Source organism: Gasterosteus aculeatus, chromosome 6 (genome assembly GCF_964276395.1).
Source record: "Gasterosteus aculeatus chromosome 6, fGasAcu3.hap1.1, whole genome shotgun sequence".
NCBI classification, from domain to species: domain Eukaryota; kingdom Metazoa; phylum Chordata; class Actinopteri; order Perciformes; family Gasterosteidae; genus Gasterosteus; species Gasterosteus aculeatus.
The window spans coordinates 19,610,995-19,630,872 of record NC_135693.1 but is presented as its reverse complement, the minus strand read 5'-3'; the positions used below and the strand labels follow the sequence as shown (position 1 = coordinate 19,630,872).

Here is a 19,878-nt window from a genome sequence, read left to right as displayed (position 1 = left end):
AAGGAAGCTGTCAGGGATTAAAAATGGAACGAGGCCGGAAGAGTCGTGGCTGAGATCTTTATTTCGGGCTCGGAAAGAGAGCGAGAGCCTCTTCCTCAGGTGGCGCCAGTCCTCCCACATTTCCTCCTCCGTCACCTTCGTGCCCTCATGCTCTCCTCTCATGGCGTCCTTCTTTCTCTTATTCTGAGGTCGACGCTTCCCGAATCCTAAACCAGAGAATTTTGTGCTTTTTCTTCGTCTTATGTCGAGTATATTTTGTGATGATTCCACATCGAGCAAAAGGAAAGTGTGATACAATATTTAATGTCTTTTATTGTCGACAAAAGACAAACACGATGAGACATAACAAAAATACTCAATACCGGCCTAAATGTTTAAGGCGCAAAGATTAAAATCCATTCCACAGCAACTAAATGCTTCAAGACGCGGTTTAATTTCAAACAGTTCAAATTAAAAATTTCTACCAAAATTCTGAGCACAACTTTGTGCTCATGAAATGTTTTTTCTTTAAAACGTCTCCTTAAATGTCTTAATATTCACGTTGCGTCTCAAACAGCAGCGGAAGAAAGAAAAACTACGTTGCCGCTGGTTTCAGGATTTACTTTGTGTCTCGGTTCTTTTTTTCCGGACTTTGTTCCTCCGGACGAACACAACGACTTGTTACACAACTATTTATGATCCACTGATTCCGGCTCACTCGTCTTCATTTCGTCATCCGCAAGCATTTTAATGCGCGACCACGTGGTCCTTCGCGCTTTATCTCTGTTGGGTGGGTGGCGGTTGCCGGGCAACGAGACTCATCTGTGCACAGATTGCGCGTGGGATTCATTTTTATTGCAACAATTTAAATTTAGAACTGAATGAAGTGAAACCATAGAGTGGACACGTTATGCTCTTTTGCCACAATCCTTAAGTCGAAATAGAAACGAGGTTCCAAACTAAAATACAGATGGAATGAGAGCGAGAAAATTATTAGTACAAAATGTCATTTGAAAACGTCAACTTGTCAAAATTGAATAAAAAAGTTCTAGAACAAACTATGAAGAACACGAATCAACTATGAAAATGAAAAGCAGCCTTCTGACGAGAGATTTTACTCGTATAACTTAAGGACACAATCTTTATTAAATCAGCGTTAGGCAGTTCTGAACAACACGGGAAAATAAAAGCAAGTGAGATAAAAGAAAAGACGTTAAAACGGATCCAGTTAACGTTAACTGCTCTTGGCACCGGATATCAGTTCATGGAAAGAGGAAAAAATAAAAATATACACGTTTTTAATACTCAAAATAGAAGCACCTCCAGTGACCTTCTGAGGAACCGGAGGACTTAAATACGATCAACGGCATTTCAACCGTTTCTGTTTATCCAGATGGATCGAGGCGACTGATGAAGAACAAATATCATCATCATCATCATCATCATCACCTACCCCCCCCCCCACACACACACAAAGAAGTACCGTCACACTCAACCTCAAGCTTCCTTTTGTCTATTTGTCCCTTTGTAGATGAACCAGTTCTTCATTTTAAAAGACAAACCGACATGGAGGCGCTCGTTCCCACGACTATCGGAGCGTGCTGCACTTCTACCATTTGCAATGGAAAAATCACAAAGTCAAAGCAGAATTTTAAAAAGTAGCCCTCTCCAGAACAGAAATTAAGGAAAAAAATAACGTTATTGTAAATGTTATTAAAAAGAACAAAGAAAGAAGGTGATAGTTATTGTTGTTGTTGTTGTTGTTGCGGCGGCCACTTGATAGATTCTTTGAAAAACGTTCTGCATGAGTTATCCCCAAAAAGATATAGAAAACACGCACCAGCAGGACAACGTGAACCCTTTTGGGCGTTTCAGTGAAGATCCCAAACCGGGAGAAAGGAGGAGGAGACGGCTGGATTCCCACTGAATCCACAGCCGAGGGAAGAGGGATGGATGAATTTATATATATATATATATATATATATATATATATAAAATGTACACACGTGTGTGTGTGCGTGTGTCCGTCCGCTGCTTTATCTGACGGTGACTCCGAGTTTCTCCAGCACGCGGACTCCTTTCTCCTGGTACTCCTCGCGGGTCAGCCAGAAGTTGTCCTTGTCCTTCATGATGTCGGCTAGCACGGCTCCGCCCAGAAACACCATGTGCTTCCGCCTGGGGGGGTCCTCGATCCGGATCTTGAATTTCTACAGGGGGGGGAAACAAAAGGAAATGTCTTTGGGTTTCTGTTCCTCTTTAAGTTTCTCGTCAGTTTGGACTTTAATAATAATAATCCACCAATGATGCTTTTAAACAACAGAGCTGCAAACTGACCTTCTGCATAATTATAACTCAAACTCATATATATATAGTGTGTGTGTGTAACAACGTAGAAAAGCTTCCATTCCAAAGACACAAACTGTGCAAGGGTGCCCCCCCCCCCCCCAAAGGTGCATGTCTGTTGACCTGCGCTGCCCCCTGGTGGCCGTCTGAGAACACAGCTTCAGTCACGCTCAATGCAAAAACATGTTTCTCTTAAATCTACGAAGGAGAGCGTCAGGTTGACCCGCTGTCTGGGAGGTGTTCGCTCCTCCGTCAGGCTCCTCCGTCAGGCTCCTCCCAGCCAACAGTCACACTGTGAAACAGGGCGTCTCACCGAAAGCTTGTCCACGTCTCCCTTCAGCACGCGCTCCAGGTACAACTGCTTCAGCTCCCTCTCCAGCCGAGACGGCAGGCCGGGGTACATGGTGGACCCCCCCGACAGGACGATGTGCTTGTAGAAATCAGACCTGATCACATTAGAGGGGGGGAATTAAAAATGACTACGTTTACATTTATTTATCACACTTTTATCCACAGCAACATACAATAAGAATTATGACTCATTGGATTCCATCCGTACGTTTGTGGGAGATATTCCACACTTTTAAATGCTAATTAATCACTTTTCGTACTTTCAACACAGCGGGAATGATTTACCACATGTGTGTGCGTGTTCCCCCGGAGGAGGAGCCCTCACCTGGTGTCTATGTCGGCCGCCTGGATGGTGTTGAAGAGGAGCTCGGCCACTCCGACGCCCTCCACGTTGATGAGGTGGGGCTGGAACAGAGCCTCGGGGGCCTCGAACCGCTCGCCCCCCACTTTGATCAAACGGCCATCTGGCAGCTGGAGACGCGTGGGAGCGACGAGACAAGAAGAAGCGTGACGATGGCTGAGGAGGCGGGACTCGCTGACTCAAACATGTCGATTCAGTCAGAACTTCGATAAAGCTTTTCCTTTAAAGCTGGACGTGCAGTTTGACTGACGGGTAGTTTAGCCCCGCCTCTTTAGAGCAGGACGTGTGCAGCTATTAAAAGGATCATTCAGAGCGGCTGCACAGGAAATGATGTAACATGCAGTTCAGGGCCCTTTCAGCCGCGGCTACATTGCCCTCCTTGTTTTCCTCACCCGCTCAACGTACACGTGTGTGTGTGTGTGTGTGTGTGCGCCCACGCTAACCCAAACACACACACGGTGGGTGAGCGCTGAGACACAACACGAGGTGTCACGCAGACTTTTGGGACCTGAGTTTATATTCTGTGGCTCCGTCTGTACGAGTGGGGGGGTGGAAAGAAAAGCAAGCCGGAGCTCGAGTGTTGGAGCCCCAGAGGACGTCCACTCAGCGCAGGTTTGGTTCCTTCATTAGTTTTGATTGATAATTTGGCCACTTGGTAGAACAACTGATCCTTTGGGAGGGATGGACGGACTCACAAAGCCCCCCATTTACTGAGCAGGCTGAACGTAAAGTCATGTTAAAAGATAAAGTAAGTGGTTGACCTCATCCTCATATTCTGACTGATTAAGTTCTTTCTCTAAAAGGTCTTTTTCTGTATAAATCCTCTTGGGACAGCGAGAGGACACACGAGGACATTTCTTTGGTCCTCATGTGACTCGTCGTATCTAAAGCGCAGGTCGTCCGTGCTGACGTCACAGAGGCCTCATCCTGCACTGCAGACGTTACAAAGTGCGCCGTATTAAATGTGAATATATATTAAATATTAAGTATGAGGTGAAGCGTCCACATGCAGACAAACCGTGTAGGACTCCACCAGCACGGTGGTCTCCAGCGCCAGCTTCTGCTCCTGCTCGATGTTGTAGCCCACGTAGCACAGCTTCTCCTTCATCATGCGCACAGTCTCAAAGTCCGCCGAGTGGTTGAAGGCGTAGCCCCTCAGCAACAGCAGCTGGGGGGGGGCAATGTATTTTAACAGGAACTAGAGGGTCCAGTTACTTCTGCTATTTTACTAAGAACATGATGTCACCTTCCTTTTAACCAAAGAAACCTTACAATTACACACTAGAACTATTCCGTAGCAGAATGAGGCGAGTTTCCAAAACAAGATACGGTAGAAGTTTATTCTGAAGGAATTTATTGTGCCAAAGTTTATAAAAGCAAGAATCACGATTAGTAATAAAACATAATAGTACCTTGATGAGGTAGCGGGTGATGTCCCTGCCAGCGATGTCCAGCCGCCTCGTCAGATGCGGCAGACTGAAGCCCTCGTAGACCGGACAGATGTGTGTCACACCGTCCCCCGAGTCCACCACCACGCCGGTCAGAAGGCCTAACACACACACACACACACACACACACGATAATCTACCTGTGTGCTTTCCCCACACACAGTCTAGTGATTAAACTCCGGCATCAGCTCGATAGCGGCTGAATCCCAAAGACCTGATCCGAGTCGTGGTCACGTGACTTTCTGCCACAAACAATAACGGATCCGATATCAGCCTCATAAAATCAAATATTTGCACAAACTGTTTGAAGAAGGCTCGACTTCCCAACAACATTTCAACAGAGAAGCATAAAATACGTTCATGTGAGAGCCAGTGACGACGTTGTTTAGCGGCGTTAGACATCTGTCTGGGCTCAGGAGACGTCCTCTGGTGGGTGAGACGTTTGCTGTGATGCTGCCTGGAGATCTGAGCGATGAGGAGGAGCAGAATGCTGCTGTGACCTCTCACCTTGGGCGTAGAGAGTCAGCACAGCTTGGATGGCAATGTAGACTCCTGAAAACTGGTAGGTCTCAAACATCACCTGCAGGAGAAGCCAGAAAATAGCAAAGTGATTAAATGTGATGTTAGCCGTGATGCAAAAGATATTCTCCGTGTTGAACAACAGAAGGCAAAACATCCGCCCGGTTTGTGAAGCAGGTTCTCTTTAATACGCCGTTTCTCTGTGAAAACCATTCAGGCGTTAAATCACTGCAACTCGACCCGGCTGAGACGAACAACATGCTGTTGGAACCAGATCACAGAGGATGTAAACCGGCTCATTATATGACAGCGTGTGGAGACATTTTCCGCCTCACGGAGAGAAATAAACTCGCCAATTAGACCTTTATTTTCGCCCCACAACTAGTAAAATATCTTCTAGCTGCACGCACACACACGCACACACCTCGATGATCTTCTCACGGTTCTTGGTGGGGTTCATGGGCGGCTCAGTCAGGAGGATCTTGCAGTTGCGGGAGTCGATATTGAGCTTCTCCGGGCCGAAGGTGTAGTCCCACAGGTGCTTCATGTCGTCCCAGTTCCTGACGATGCCGTTCTCCATCGGGTAGTTGACCTCCAGCATGGAGCGCAGCTCGCTGGCCTCGTCGCCCACCATCAGGTCCTGCAGGGAGAGGTCAAGAGGTCATCGGGAAGGGCAGAGAGCATAGTTGTTTTCACGCGGCCTGCTGGGCTCATTAAGTCAGAGAAACCGAGTCATCTGCAAAGCTGTGTAACTTTAGAACTCAGTTACCCAGCATTCTCAACAGGCCATTATCTTCCTATTCATCTACTCCTGCACACACTTCATCATCCCTCTGGCAACGGTACACCACTTGTTTTAGCGCCATTCAACTACACGTACAGCGGCAGCCTGGCAGCGTAAACAACAGCGGCGTTAAACACACAGTCAAGCTGCTCCGTTCCACCCGGAGGCATCTAAAGCCTGCTGCTGGCCGCCATTTCACAGGTTGGTCCTGAGTGACGTGGCGTCTACGGAGTACCAGTCTCAGGCGTGGCCTCAATAAAAAAAAACGAGGAAAGAAAAGGAAAACAGATGTGCTTCCATCTCTGGCTCTCAACTGTTTGCCATGAGCCGTCGAGTGTGGACACCTCCTCTGCACCATCCTCTACGGAGGCGCAAGGGGACCTTTCCGTAAATTAGACATGTTTGCGCTGTCATCACAGCGAGGTAAATAGTCCTCTGACCCATTTCAATACACTAGATTAGGGGGGTGGGGGGAGCTAGTTTAGCCGTTAAGACGCGCCAGAAGATCAGAGACTCCGAGAGTGGAATCGGTCCAAAATCTCTCTTAGCTCTCCATTGATAACAGCTGGCCGATGATTGATCACAGACGTGAGAGGGGGGGGGGGCATCAACGCTGCACGACTAACCAAACAGAAACCAGCTGGGAGGAAGAAGAGGGAACTCATTGTGGGAGTAAAAAAATAGTATTTAAAGTAACGTGAAAAGGAAAAAAGACATTTGTTGGTTGAGATCAAAATGATGACAGAAGTCTCCGGCCAAGCACACTCATCTTCATCATCGGCGCTCTACCTCATCGGGGGGAACAAACCATGAAGAGGAAGGTAGATAAATAGAATAAAAGATGAATAAAGAAATGAATTGGAAAGAGCAGGAGCGATAGGCTTCATGAAATGATATTTGGAGGAATGCAGCAGAGATCCTGTGGTTTGGACTCAGACGAAGTGTAAAACATTCTGCTCGAGCTTACTGAGGATTCGTTATGTTATGCAGCAGATTGCACAACTCGACGGGTCTCCAGCAAAGAGTGGAATCAGACATTCAAGTGACTTTGCTCTGTTGTGTTGCATTTCACATCGTGCTTCTGCACAGATAATAGTTCTGTCTCATCAGTGGTCTCCTACCTTGATCTCAATGTTCCCGACTTTGGCTGTCGAGCGAATGATGGGCCTCCCCACGAGCGCAGGGAAGATGTGCTCTGGGAAGTTGGAGCCTCCATAACCGCACTTGACAAACTAGAGAGGAAGTGAAGAATTACATGTAGGTGTAGGACAGAATAAACTCAGCTGTGTGTGTGTGTGAACGGTCAGACGCTGTAATAAACACAAGGGTCGAGCAGGTCGCTCAGCCGGACAGTTATGTGATGAAATAATGAACACCTTCTCCTGTGCGTGCAAAAGCGTCCATTTCTGCACAATCCTGCCTCTGCAAATGTTCACAATTACTGAGTGAAGTACCGCAAAGGAAACTGTGCAAAGCAAAGTTCAACAGTCAGATTTCACACAGGATTGTGGTGTTATCAGGGCTATAAAAAGGTGCTGTTTGACTTCTCGCTTCCTCTTGGTTTATTTACGTCTAGCTGACACAAGGCAGTGACGTGCTGAACCAACATCCTCTTTGACTGCCGAGGGGTTTGGTAGAAGGAAGTAGTCTAAACGGGGCAGCGTTACCTGTGTGCAATGAGTAACATCGTAACACAAACACACTCCAGGATCTTTGCTGAACGGGGCAGAAAAGTTAATTCATTCAATAAAACCAAAGCAGCTGGAAAATAATGCTTCCCAGTTAACCTGACAGCGGCTAGCTAACGCAGCTGACAGAACAACTACCCACAATGCTGCAGAATTAACTAAATATGCAGCACGAACACTGACTATCGTATATAATCCTGAACTAGTGACTGAAACGGAGGCGCGCAGCTGGCAGACACAAGCAGACAGCCAGCTGTTTGGAGATGCTAACTTGCTGCTAATAGCTGCCTTAGCTAAAACGAATGAGCCCGTATCGTCACTCGTCTGCCTTCTGGGTTTACGTCGCTTCGAGAGCGGCAGTCGGGGTTGTTTCTTCCGCTTCTAGCTTCACTGTAGGTGCCATTTCCTCCTCGGGTGTGGATGAATGAAGAATGAGCTAACAGGCTAGCTACCCACCCACTAGCTAGCTAGCTAGCTAGCTTGGCCGCTGACAGCCTCACTTCCTGTTTCGGGCGCATCGTTTAACATCAACGGCGCCGTTCTGCGGGCGCGTTGACCGCAGACACTCACCCCGGTCCCGTTGTCACAGACCACCACTTTCCTTCCCTGGCTGTCCATTGTGTGAGAGCCCGGTTGCCGCTGGACCTCCCTCAACTTTCTTCGGGCAAGCCGGAAGGACGAACGCACACCGACCCGGCTGACAGGAGGAGGAGGAGGAGGAGGAGGAGGGAAGGGTGTGGGTGTTGCACACATCCGGTAAGTGACTGCGATGTTTAGACGTCACTTCCTCCAAAGACGAGCTGTTCCGCGCCGACTGACATAAACAACAATGATAATATAATAACAGAGGCCCTCTGAAGCCGTTAAAATTGTTTTATTCTCCTTTCTTCTGCTCACTCAGGTTGAGGACAACAATTGACTACTGATACCAGGAAACGGTACAATCAGAAGAAATGTAAAGTTTCCATAGGAGTAAAAATAAAAATATTCATGTGTCAAGCATGATCATGAAGGCAACTTTAATTCATTTTTATTTATTTAAATCATTTAAATAATTTAACATGAAAAGGAGGGAAGGTTTTATAATGAGACAAATACACAATCAAACATAATTGAAGTTGGTGAGTTTGCTTCCAGTCTCGAAGAAAAGAAATGTGTCACAACACTCACTTCAACATGAGCAATACTTGGTGTTAAACCTCTTTCTTTGTACTTTGCAGATTATTGATCAGTGGAATTAATGCATGAGGTGACACACGGGGGGGGGTTTCTGCATCTCTTCTGACCCCGAGCGTACATTTTTAAAACCAAATACTGAATATAGCTGGAAGGTGGAGTGTTTCCCCCGAAGCAGCAAGATCAACTGTGCAGATAAATATCTGCCTCCACTGCAGAAACCGGTGCCATCAGGAAATCCAGTCATGTTTAAATTGTAAGAAGTCCTCCAAGGTGACAGAGGGGGATCGTCCTCTTCTGTCCCGCTGCCGTTTCCCCGGCAACTTCATCCGGTCTGAAACCTCGCCTGTTTGCACTTCACGTCAAGTTTGTCCGGTCTCCGATCAGCGGTTTGAAGGCGATGACTGGCGTTTCTCCGGCGCTCGATTAGATCTCTGGAGTCATTTCATTTGACCCGGATTGAGCCTGGCCTGCTAGTTTGGGCGGGCAGCATCCTTGGGAAGGAGGACGCTTGGGAACATGAGCACCTTGGCCTGCATGAAGGACAGGCTCGGCAGCGTGGAGATGAGGATGAGGGCCTCATGACTGAGCTCCTCCTCGTTCTGCTGAGGCCTCCTGACCACCACACACACACACACACACACACAAGCAGACACTCACACTTCTGCTTCAATGCATGAGCGCTGTCAGAAGATTAAAAGGTACAAACTGACCTGACTGACGTGCTGGTGGCGGACATCAGGCGGTCCAAAGGGTCCAAAGTGTCGTGTGTCTGACCGCCGGATTCCAGTTTGCCGACGGTCAACTCGTGCAGCTCGCGGTCGACTCCTTTGGCAGCGAGTGATTGTTTGTGTGTCAGACACGCAACTAGTGACTCACACACCCACGCCGCGAGCTGCATGTAGCAACAGAAGACAGAATGAAATCTGACCTGGAGGAGGACTGTCGCTGCGGCTGCTGTTGGAGGATGTGCTCTCCTCCTCAGGACCAAAACACTCCAGGTTGAGAGCAGAGCGGTCTGCGCTAACAAGGGGAGACAGGCGGTGAGGAAACATGGCAGACAAAGACGTTGGGGGGGGTCGCGTCGAACTTCTTTTAATAATCAGAGGCCGCTGAATGAATCTGCACACAGAAATAAAATGGGCCCAAACATTTAAAGACCGTTACCATAATTAAATGCAAAAATAGGAGAAAATCAACTGTCAAGTTTGATTTTTCTCAAGCAAATAAAAAAAAACAGTTTTAACCAGCTGAGAGTATTTTATATTCTAGTACACTATATTATATTATAGTGTTCAGGCAATCTGTCTCCTGGCTGGACTTTGTGGGCGTAAGCAGACAAATTGATATCTACCCGAGTTTCCAGTTAGAGGCGGGACAAAGTCCCCGATTATCATTAATATGGTTTGATTAAGATTTGAGACCCCCTCTGTTTAAAGAAGGAACAACTCCACAAACTAAATCTGCAAATAAAAATAGGAAATTCAGCATATTAAAACTATTATCTTAATAAATCAACTTGTCAGCTTCTTCAACATAAATAAAGTTTTGGTACTTGACTTAAGCCACTGCTGGAATCTAATATTACAATTTCTTAATAATTCTAATATTAGTGCTGTCCAATTTTTATTTGTAACGATAAATACTGACAGGCTTTTTCAATCAATCAATTATCCAGGAATGATGATATTTGGATTTAATTATACATTTTGTAAATCTGGTTTTAGGGATCTCACCACTGATTCAGCATTTGTTTTATTAGACTTTAAAACGAGAGCCTTCAGAAAAGAACTTCAACCACAGAGAAAAACATCAAACAAGGAAAAGAAGCCGAGGGAAGAGAAACCAAGCAGAGGACGGATTTATTTCAGTATTCACAAGGATTTCCTACATGTTGCTCTCTGCGGTTTTGAGCCGTAAATCAGAAGAAAACAAGAGACTTCTGTTCACAAACTATAAAGGTGTGTTTTAGAAAACAATTGCTGGCATAAAGGCACAACTCCTCATGAAGTCATTGTGAAACACTGAGACTGCAGCGGTGGAAACGCGTTAGATGAAATACTGAGTGACTCCTGGTGTGATTTGAAACATAGAACACGTCGTCTTATTGGTCAGAAAGTGACCCGAGTCGGTGCAAAGGGAGATGAAAACAAACAAATAAATAATAGCAGCATAAAGTGACCGCAGTAGCAATTATTTCTTTCATGACAATAATCTGCCACATATTAAACATAATGATAATAAATCAAAACAGACAGATTTCATAAAACAACCGTATGAAAAAATAAATAAATATAAGACTACAGCTGAAAACACGTGTATGAAGTGCAAATACTTCTGTTTTAGTTGCTGAATACTTCAATCTAAATCATGTTTTTCTTTTGCCCCTCTTATAGTTAATATCTAAAGGAATTTAGATTTAAACTGTTTTACCAGTAGCTTGTTATCTGCAGCAACACAACTAGTTCATGCTGATATTAATTGATTGTTTCATTTTTAATCTTGTTTGTGAGATCGGTTCTTTATCATTTTTCAATAACTGACAAATAATTGTAACAATCATTTTTTGCCGTTTTACAATTAATTAGAAATCCTCTATGAATAAATACTGATTGAACTTAATCTGATTATCAATAATAAAAAAAGAAAATTCCTGAGCAAAGAATACATTTTTTTTGTCAGACATGAAAAGAACAAATAAACAGTCACTTTTGAATAAAGCACAAATCCTTTGATATGTGTCGCATCGTCGTGCACCGGGGAGAGCATTGATACCGGGAGCGTTTGGCCACCAGTCGACTCAATTAAAATGATTCTTTGGATAAAGAACCATCCAAGTATTACCGGACTAATGCGCAGTGGGTTGAACACGTCAGTGTTTCTATCACGGCGCGGCTGATAAATACTGAGATAAAGTCTGTGTGAAGACGGGACACCGGAGAAGATGGAGGAGGAGGAGAAGGGAAGCCGGCACGATGTTTCCCCTGAAAACCCTTAATCAGGATAATTATCACATGACTTTCAACACTGGATCCGTCCCCGCCGGACGGGAGAAGTGACGCAGGGGAAACACGGCGAGGAAAACAAAGAGAAGAAGCAGGAAGTGAGGAGGAGGAGCCCAGAGGGGACTCTCAGAGGTCGTGTGATACCGGCTCTACTTCCAGCCCCAGAAGTGGGGGGCTCGGCGGGGGGACGTACCGTCCAGGGAGCTGCTAAGGCCACGGCTGCTCCAGGCCAGCTGGGTGGGAGGAAGGTCCTCCTACACGGAGAGAAGAGGCAACATCTGCAAACCGTCACTTTAACCAGGAAATGCATCAGGTGGGCGGCTGCCACGAAGCAGCTGCATGTGTCCCCATATAAACTATTATTCACATGAACTTTTTTTTTAATAAAAAGGAAAAGGTAATAAATCACAATGTTTAGAAGAGGTTCAAGTAAATATTTCCCTTCTATCTTTTCCGCTCTAGGAAATCACAAACTTCTGACTCTTATTTTTCTGTATTTAGCTTAAACATCTTTTAGGGCGCCAGCATTTCGTTCTGTAATACAATGAGTGCAAAGATGAATCTACCTGCGTTGGATCTGTTGAGGGCTCTGGAGGCGCCGGGGAGGATCCCCCCGCGGGGCCCGGACAGTCTTTGGTGGGCTCCAGCAGTCCCTGAGTGGGGGGAATACAACATGGTCAGGGTTGGGTTTTTTTAATAGGAATTAACCACATGAATCCCCTGCAGAGTTAAATTAAACTTCCACCCAAAGCAGCAGGAGATGCTGCCGAAGGTTTTGCCAAACTCACGATGTTCCTCGTCTCCACATCGAGGCACCTGAGCAGCGTCCTGTGGGTGTGGGAACCCCCCCACTGAAAGCGGAGGCCGACTGCATCGTGGAGGTCCTGATGAGGACGCCACACCCGCCGCCGAGTCCTAAGACATTCAGACACGATGATGACGGGGAAGAGGAGGGAGGGGAAACTGCCGTTTACTTATCCACCTTCATCATCCTCACCACTGGTATGTGGGGCAGAATTCAGGTATCTTCTTCATCTCCTCCTCCTCAGGGAGGAGTTGGGCGTGAAGCAGAGCGCAGAGGGCGAGCACCTCCTCCTCGCCTTCCACAGCTGGGACCTCTACCTCCGGAAAACTGGCCAGGAGAAGCTGCTGGATCCGGCAGGACAGTGACGCCTGGGCAGAAATCAACATCCACGATGACCTTTGGATTGGCTTTAAGCTTTTATTTCATTGCCTGTGACGCATTTAGACTGTTTGTCGTTGTTACAGGAACAAAAACATACTACATGACGACAGGAACTGGATCCATAATCCAGGACGGCTCTTATAAAACAATTTGTCCCGGCCAATAATAACGAAGTATCCTCATAGGAGCAAGAACGGAAAACAAAAAGCCTCCCACCTGACAGCTGTTCCTCCCGCAGCCCCCCTCCCCGTCCTGCAGGATGCTGCCTGGCTCTCTGGACCGCGTCCCAGGGTTCTCCTCCAGAGGCCTCTGGTCCTTGAACTCCGCCCACGACCCCTCTCCATCCTCCCGCGTGGGCGCCGAGCAGAAATCTGCGAAACTGTCGCTCAGCGGGAGGTTTCCCGGACGGAGACACCCCGCGTCCCCGCGGTGCTCAGAGCCGCGGTCTGAAGGTGGAGACGGCTTGGAGGTAGCGCAGGTTTCCTGAGTTGCGGACGTGTCACAGTGATGAAAGCCGCTCACGGCCTCAGACTGTCGGAGAGGCGCCATGCTGTCGGGGAGGTCACAGCGCCCGTAGTCTTCCAGCTCGTCCCCGTCGTCGTCGGTCTGGTCCCAATCGGTCTGGTCCTCTTGGCAAAAGAGAGACGAGACGTTCGGTTCCAAGTCCGCCGAAGGACACTCAAAGGACAGATCGTCAGAGACGGACGCCACGTCCTCTGAAGCGGACGCGTACACGCCGAGCGTTCGGGGGAAGGCGGAGATGCTCGTTTCTCTCCCGCCGTCCATCTCTGCGGAGTGTGAAGAACTGAAACTGTCCCTCCCGTCCCACAACGCAGGGTGAAGCTCTTCGAGGGGAAAGTCTACTGCTGCAGCTTCCTGAGGCGCTCCATCGAGTGCTGCACCTCTTCTCTCACAGTGCTCGACCTTTGTGCAAACTGGACCTCCGATCGCGTGGGCAGCACCGCTGGTGGAGCGCCGCACGCGGACGTCCCAGCGCTCTTTGCCCCCCGCGGGACTGAAGCCACAGCACCAGGGATGCGCCGCCTGCTCTGCAAACACGGTGAAATCGGCAAACCCGGTTTCTTCTCGGGGAGGGCATCCGCCCACCGCAGGGGCTGGGTGAGTCCCAGAGCCGGGGTCTCCGCCAAAGAACCCGTTTGTGAGGTGCACGCGGGGGGCTGCATTACAATCCCTCCGCTCCACGGAGCACCTGGGTTGGGACTGTTCAACTGGGAGATTAAGGCCCCCGTTGGGCTGGCGGGCGGCTGGCTTTGAGGTGGCACACGGCTGCCTGAGCGTGGACGGTGAATCAGTGGGATCGGCATAGACGGGATGAGAGCAGGACACCACGACGGAGAACCCCCCGAACTCCTCGTCCTGCTCCGGTGATCCCGCCTCCTCCTCGCCGGCATCGTTTGGTGGAGGTGGCGAGGAGGAGTGAAGGGGCGCGGCGTCTGGCTCCATGGGTTCTCCTAGCAGCACCTGAGGGCCTCATGCACCTGGGGGAGGAGAGCACGATGTCATTCCGGTGTTATGCCTGTTTGGAAGGTCACACACTGACCCTAAAAGACAAGGTACATGTACATGTTTCATGTCCGACAAAAGGCTCAACCTCCCAAGAGAAGTCAAATTCATTTCGATCATTTGGAGATGGCTTAGTTCAGAAATTCAGTACCAAGTTCGAAACAGAGGAACGTGCACAGCTTCATTGCGTCATTTCCACATTAGCAGCGGTTTTGCTGCTGATCCTGCGGAGGAATAAAAAGCCACAGGCAGCTTCCAGTAAACTGATCCAGGACACATGATCCGCAGCTCGGATGAACACTGGTTGGTCCCTGGATTAAACGAAGCCTTTCATTAGCATCCTTACCCTCTTTTACACCACATAATTACGCGGCTTGGTCAGAACACTAAAGCAGGAACAAAACCTGCAATTCTTTTCCTTCTTCTCCGTGGAAGGACAGGTGACAGGTGTCAGCTGCCCGTTGAGCTAATTAAATGGCAGAGCCCGGGATGCAGAAGCTAAGCTAAAATAAGCTGGTCGGGGATAATTAACCGTTACGTCGCGGCTAGCTAGTGTAGCCGAAGCTAGCTTAACCGTGGGCACGCCATTCAAACGGGGCTATCGGCTAGCTGTAGCACACAAAGAGCCGTCCTTCCGTTTCATTTACCAGCACTGCGTCCCTTTGACGTCTCGTTGCTTGGCGTCTGTCTCTTGTGCCGCAGCTCCGGCTCTCCATCCTGCGGCCCCGTTCTCCGGCACCAGAGAGGACAACGAGCAGAGGCCTCACTGCGGCCTGTGAAGCCTGGCTCATGCTTCTGAGACTTCAAAATAAGAGCCCAACACCAGGATCAAGACATTATGCACAATGATTACGACCTGCTGATGTTTTCAAAGAAAATGTAATTCCAAGTGTGTGAATACTTACTCAAATATGTTAATAAAGAGTACACGTATGCAGACCAGCATGATTTAAAAATGACAGTAGTAAACTACAGCCACATTTATTGAGAATGACATTGGTTTTCACAAAGTTACTAATTCAGTATATTTGGGTATTTTTATCCAAAGCTGCTGGGGTATACTGAATAATAAGTACACACTTTTATTGATAATTACATCACATTTAGTCAAAGAGTCCATTTGGACCTTCTTTTTTAGGACCTTTGCAATTCGCGATGCAGTTAGTAAATTCTGGGCCACATCCTGAGAAACCTCAAGGTTTCACAAATAGACCAGATGCACTTTGGATCGATGGCAGACCATCTCAGACAATATCAGAACATTCCTATGTAGAGTTTCCGAATAAAATACCTTTAAAATCTCATTCATTGGCCAATTTACTTATATTTTCAGATTAGATGTTAAAGGGGAGGGCAATGGTTACTGAATAATTTCACTACAGGTCAATCACAATAAATATAGTATAATTTATCGTTCATTCATAAGTGCTGTTTATTAAAAATGTATCTATGATATACTCATTGACTGAATTAGTAAATGAATGTACCATTTCTTTACTGACAAATGGCTCTTATTCTGAAGTCACTGCGGAATAACATCTAGGCTCCTAAAATACTACGGGACGTTTTTACTGACCAGAGAGGGACCGCTTGAAAATAGACGATCTTTATTTCGACGGGCAATATCACCTCCTGGTGGAGAGAATTGATCCTGCACCTCTTTTGTTTTAGCCTCCAACAAGTTATGCATCAGTGGAAGGAAAGTGCAATTACTCAACTCGAGTATTTTTAGTTTCTTTTACAAGCATATAGCATATATATATATACAAGCATATTTCCGAGAGACATAATACATTTTTACTGTATAGGATTTATCTGAAAACTGGAGTTGGTTAACTTACATAGGACTTACCCTTTGTAAGCATCAGTAACGATTAAAACGTTCCTCTCTGAAAGGGACCAGTGGGCAGAGAAAGTACTAACTTTTTTTAGTAGTATTGCTGCTATTGAAAGAAGCTTTCATGGTTCTGAAATAGGTTCAGGGTCTCTGTGTTCAATTCTTCGGCTCATTTCAGAAGGGAAGGGAAGCCAAAACAACAGTGATGGGTATTATCTTTATTCACAAAAAGACAACGTATTAGATGACATATTTCACATAACATGATTTTTGTTTTTATAAAAACAAAAATCAACAACAATGGACGTTCACCATGGTTTCACAAATACTGTGTTATTTGAGTTATCAGGCCGTACTAATGCTGTTTATTACCACCCAGCTGATGAAATCATCTAAAGCAGTTTGGCCGTTGATTTTTAAATCCAGGACAAACGTTGGCAGTGCACCGAACAGTGTACTTTTCCTTTGAAATGAAGGAGTGAAGAGTTTTGATCATGTGATTGTTTTTCACCAGGGAGGTGTGAGGAGATCGTAATATTATGTCATGTGTTCCTGCATTGTTAGCGTCATCGTTTTCCTCTAATCATCTTATTCATATTTCACTGAACAGTGTGCTGATGATTGGGGAGGTTTTCTCTGTAGCAAGACACCGTTGAGTGAATATTTCCCCCCCAAAGTTAGTTTTACAGTGAATCATTTCAACGTCCTACACCAGATGACATGTGTTCCAGCTTCATGGCTACTTAAAAAAAAGGCACAAGGAGCAGGGTTTTCTAAAAAATAAAAAGCACATACGTGGTCCTGTGACTATTGTCATGCTCAGTATGCTTCTATACATCAGCTTCTACAAGAACAAAGTGACCTGCTGCTCCTTCGTAAACACACATCCAAAACAAAGGAATATGGCGCAATGTTATTTTACATGCTTGAGAGATTGTAGTTGAAACAAACAAAAAAAGACGACCACAGAATAGTACATTTTAAGAATAACATTTGGTGACCCATAGCAACGTTTCGTCACACAGCTTTAAGGGTTCTCCTCTTCTACATCCTGTTCTTGTAGTTTCTCACTCATGTGCCGTTTCCATGACTCGTGAATCTCCATGTGCACCTTCAGGTTTGAGTCGCTCTGAAAATATCGGCCACATGTTAAGCAGCGAAAGTCGCGGCTGCTTTTCTTTTCTGTACCTTTGCAAAATCTCAAGTGACTGCTGATGGCAAAACTTTTGCCACATTTATTACAAAAATATGGCTTCTCTCCAGTATGCACCCTCATGTGTACAATACGACTGGAGTTCTGAGCGAATGTCTTGTCACAGTAGTCGCATCTAAAGGGCTTCTCGCCGGTGTGAATTCTTATGTGTTGAATGATATGGTACCTTTGTTCAAACTCCTTTTTGCACTCCAGGCATTTAAAGGCTTTGTGCCCTTTGTGACTCTTGGCTACATGTCTGATAAGGAAAGAGTCCTTCCTGAAGTGTTTTCCGCAAAAACGGCAGGACTTGTCCCCTCTCGGAGGCTGTTCCAGGCCGACAAAGACCTCGACGCTTCGACCCTGGCGGGAGGAAGATGAGCCATCTCTTTCGTTCCATTCTTCGTCTACGCTTTCGTTTACGCTACTCGTTTCAGCCGTGGGAGCCATGAAAAGCTCAGAGTTAGGGTCTGAATTAGGATTTCTGACTTCATCCTCGTCAGACGTGTCAGCATCCATGTCTGGACTAATGCACAGCTCCACCTCCTCCTCTTTGATCTGTGCGGGATTCTGGATCTCGGTTTCCTCCAAAAGGAGAATCTCTTCTCTCTTAATGAATCGTTGCTGCAATGAAGGAGGCAGTTCTTCAGAAACCGGACTGGTGTCTACAAAGAGAATGAAGACTTGTTATAACCTATTAAATAATCCAGTGACATCGAACACACACATACCTAAAAACCACAGCCAAAGCTCTCCAGGGCTATGTGCTCCTGCTAATGAATGAGCATGATTATTTCACAGGTGGACTGGCCACAACAATGAACCCATCCAGTGGGATGTTAAAAGACATTCATTAAGTTTCCCATGACTGCAGCTTAAAAAATAAATACACACACACACGTTTCTCTATTCTTCACGTGTTGAAAAATCCAAGACTTTTTGGACTAGAAAGACGAATTTAATATGTCTGCAAAATCTATTCACATTGCACCGCTTTGCAAACCTCCTTTATTATGTGCTTAACAGGAGCAATTCTGTATTTACAAGGAATAACGTACATAACTTATAGCCTATTATTACCACAGCATGGGTTTGTTTTTGTCAATGTTTTGCTATTTTAAAATATACATTTTCTGTGCGGATGTAGATACATTTCGGCTTCATTTTATTGTGGTCAAAACGAGTTTTAAGACACTTCCGCATTGGATTCACTGGACAGAACCGGAAGTTGGCGCCAAAAGGTGGAAAGGAAAACTCCATCCCCGCCGTTACAATTAAATTACTGCTTATGAACGTGTTTATTGTGTCTTAATTTTTTTCCTCTAACAACTTAGCTGAACTATTTGTCACAAACCAGTGAACAATGAGAGCTGCTATTCAACACTCGACAGGTAACAATAACTATCAGCCGCTTATAAGCTAAAGCCGCCTAGCTAAAGGCTAAAGCCACATAGCAGCCGGCAAAAGGCTAAAGCCACCTAGCAGCCGGCTAAAGGCTAAAGCCACCTAGCAGCCGGCTAAAGGCTAAAGCTACCTAGCAGCCGGCTAAAGGCTAAAGCTACCTGGCAGCAGGCTAAGGGCTAAATCCACATAGCAGCCGGCTAAAGGCTAAAGCCACATAGCAGTCGGCTAAAGGCTAAAGCCACATAGCAGTCGGCTAAAGGCTAAAACCACATAGCAATCCACATAGCAACCGGCTAAAGGCTAACGCTACCTGGCAGCTAGCTAAAGGCTAACGCTACGTACTAGCCGGCCTAAGGCCAACCTTAGATGGCAACCGGCCAGGGTCCCATTGACTCGGACACAAACCTGATCTATTTAGAAGAACTTCTGGTTTTAAAACGGTCAGCTGCTCGATCTGCTGCTTCAGCTGGATGATTTCTTTCTTGGAGCGGACAGCTTCCTCCTTATACTCCATTATCGTGTTCTCTACGAGTCCGAAGATTTCCTCGACGGCTGCCGCCAGTCGCTCGTTGACCCGCAGTCTGAGCAGCTGCGTCTCCGACATGATGGAGCTAAACGGGAAACGTAAAGCCGGAGCACAAAATGCACTGCAAGAAGATGAACCAAAGTCCTCGGGACTTGCAAGTTCTCCGAAAAGAAGCCGCTGAATTCACCAACACAAGGTACCCGACCGTTTAGTCATTGCTTCCGGTTGGACGTCATGACGCACGGAGGAAGATTTCCACCCGCATGCTAAGACGTCACTATACAATACAAATAGAAATAGAAATAAAGTACGGTTTTATTTTCCATCTTAAAAACGATTGACACGCACTGTGTAGGTCTATAGCGTTGCTAGGCAACCCGCTGCTATAAATGCCGCTGGCGTTGCCGAGAGGTCTGTCTCTTCCTCTCTGATCTCCAGGAATAACTGCTCCTGGATCTGCTCCACGTTGGGATTTCCCTCCTCCTGAGGGCGGGAACCTCGGGCCGTCTGTCCGACATGGAAATACGCTCCACTGCCTCCAGGCTTATTCTCTCT

The 19,878-nt window shown here is 46.6% G+C and overlaps 3 protein-coding genes across 11 annotated transcripts; all 3 read right to left on the bottom strand.

Moving 5' to 3' along the window:
- Nucleotides 1-812: 812 nt before the first annotated feature.
- On the bottom strand, nt 813-8,364 carry LOC120814779 (actin-related protein 2-A). Its single transcript, XM_040169848.2, has 9 exons — nt 8,044-8,364; nt 6,907-7,017; nt 5,426-5,641; nt 4,990-5,062; nt 4,447-4,583; nt 4,053-4,202; nt 2,999-3,144; nt 2,636-2,768; nt 813-2,186 (listed from the first exon to the last, which is right to left on the bottom strand). The coding sequence occupies exons 1-9, from the start codon at nt 8,224-8,226 to the stop codon at nt 2,016-2,018; spliced, it is 1,320 nt and encodes a 439-aa protein (XP_040025782.2). The 5' UTR covers nt 8,227-8,364; the 3' UTR covers nt 813-2,015.
- Nucleotides 8,365-8,487: 123 nt separating this feature from the next.
- Nucleotides 8,488-15,259, bottom strand: aftphb (aftiphilin b). Of its 9 annotated transcripts, none has more exons than XR_013467891.1 (9): nt 15,012-15,259; nt 13,057-14,339; nt 12,652-12,827; nt 12,443-12,569; nt 12,221-12,307; nt 11,848-11,932; nt 9,581-9,672; nt 9,363-9,477; nt 8,488-9,264 (listed from the first exon to the last, which is right to left on the bottom strand). XR_013467891.1 is itself a non-coding variant. In XM_040169842.2 (9 exons), exons 2-9 carry the CDS (start codon nt 14,302-14,304, stop codon nt 9,123-9,125), a joined length of 2,043 nt encoding a protein of 680 aa, XP_040025776.2. In that variant the 5' UTR covers nt 14,305-14,339; nt 15,012-15,259; the 3' UTR covers nt 8,488-9,122. The 9 variants fall into 9 exon arrangements, 3 of the variants coding, with proteins under 3 accessions (XP_040025776.2, XP_077960396.1, XP_040025781.2); XR_013467890.1 differs by having other exon boundaries at nt 9,581-9,667; XR_013467888.1 differs by having other exon boundaries at nt 9,581-9,771; nt 11,848-11,908.
- Nucleotides 15,260-16,404: 1,145 nt separating this feature from the next.
- LOC120814783 (uncharacterized) lies at nt 16,405-19,779 on the bottom strand. The gene is made up of 2 exons (XM_040169853.2): nt 19,203-19,779; nt 16,405-18,058 (listed from the first exon to the last, which is right to left on the bottom strand). Exons 1-2 carry the CDS (start codon nt 19,399-19,401, stop codon nt 17,229-17,231), a joined length of 1,029 nt encoding a protein of 342 aa, XP_040025787.1. The 5' UTR covers nt 19,402-19,779; the 3' UTR covers nt 16,405-17,228.
- Nucleotides 19,780-19,878: the final 99 nt, after the last annotated feature.

Excerpts from the sequence above, each read along its gene's own strand:
- LOC120814779 (XM_040169848.2), bottom strand. The coding sequence starts at position 8,226 with ATGTGTGCAACACCCACACCCTTCCCTCCTCCTCCTCCTCCTCCTCCT. Across the intron at positions 5,063-5,425 it reads ACCGTGAGAAGATCATCGAG|GTGATGTTTGAGACCTACCA; the intron begins GTGTGTGCGTGT and ends CTTCTCCTGCAG. Across the intron at positions 4,203-4,446 it reads TCACCCGCTACCTCATCAAG|CTGCTGTTGCTGAGGGGCTA; the intron begins GTACTATTATGT and ends GCCCCCCCCCAG.
- aftphb (XM_078104270.1), bottom strand. The coding sequence starts at position 14,304 with ATGGAGCCAGACGCCGCGCCCCTTCACTCCTCCTCGCCACCTCCACCA. Across the intron at positions 12,828-13,056 it reads GCGGGAGGAACAGCTGTCAG|GCGTCACTGTCCTGCCGGAT; the intron begins GTGGGAGGCTTT and ends ATTTCTGCCCAG. Across the intron at positions 12,570-12,651 it reads TTCTGCCCCACATACCAGTG|GACTCGGCGGCGGGTGTGGC; the intron begins GTGAGGATGATG and ends TGAATGTCTTAG.
- LOC120814783 (XM_040169853.2), bottom strand. The coding sequence starts at position 19,401 with ATGTCGGAGACGCAGCTGCTCAGACTGCGGGTCAACGAGCGACTGGCG. Across the intron at positions 18,059-19,202 it reads AGTTCTTCTAAATAGATCAG|ACACCAGTCCGGTTTCTGAA; the intron begins GTTTGTGTCCGA and ends TTCTCTTTGTAG.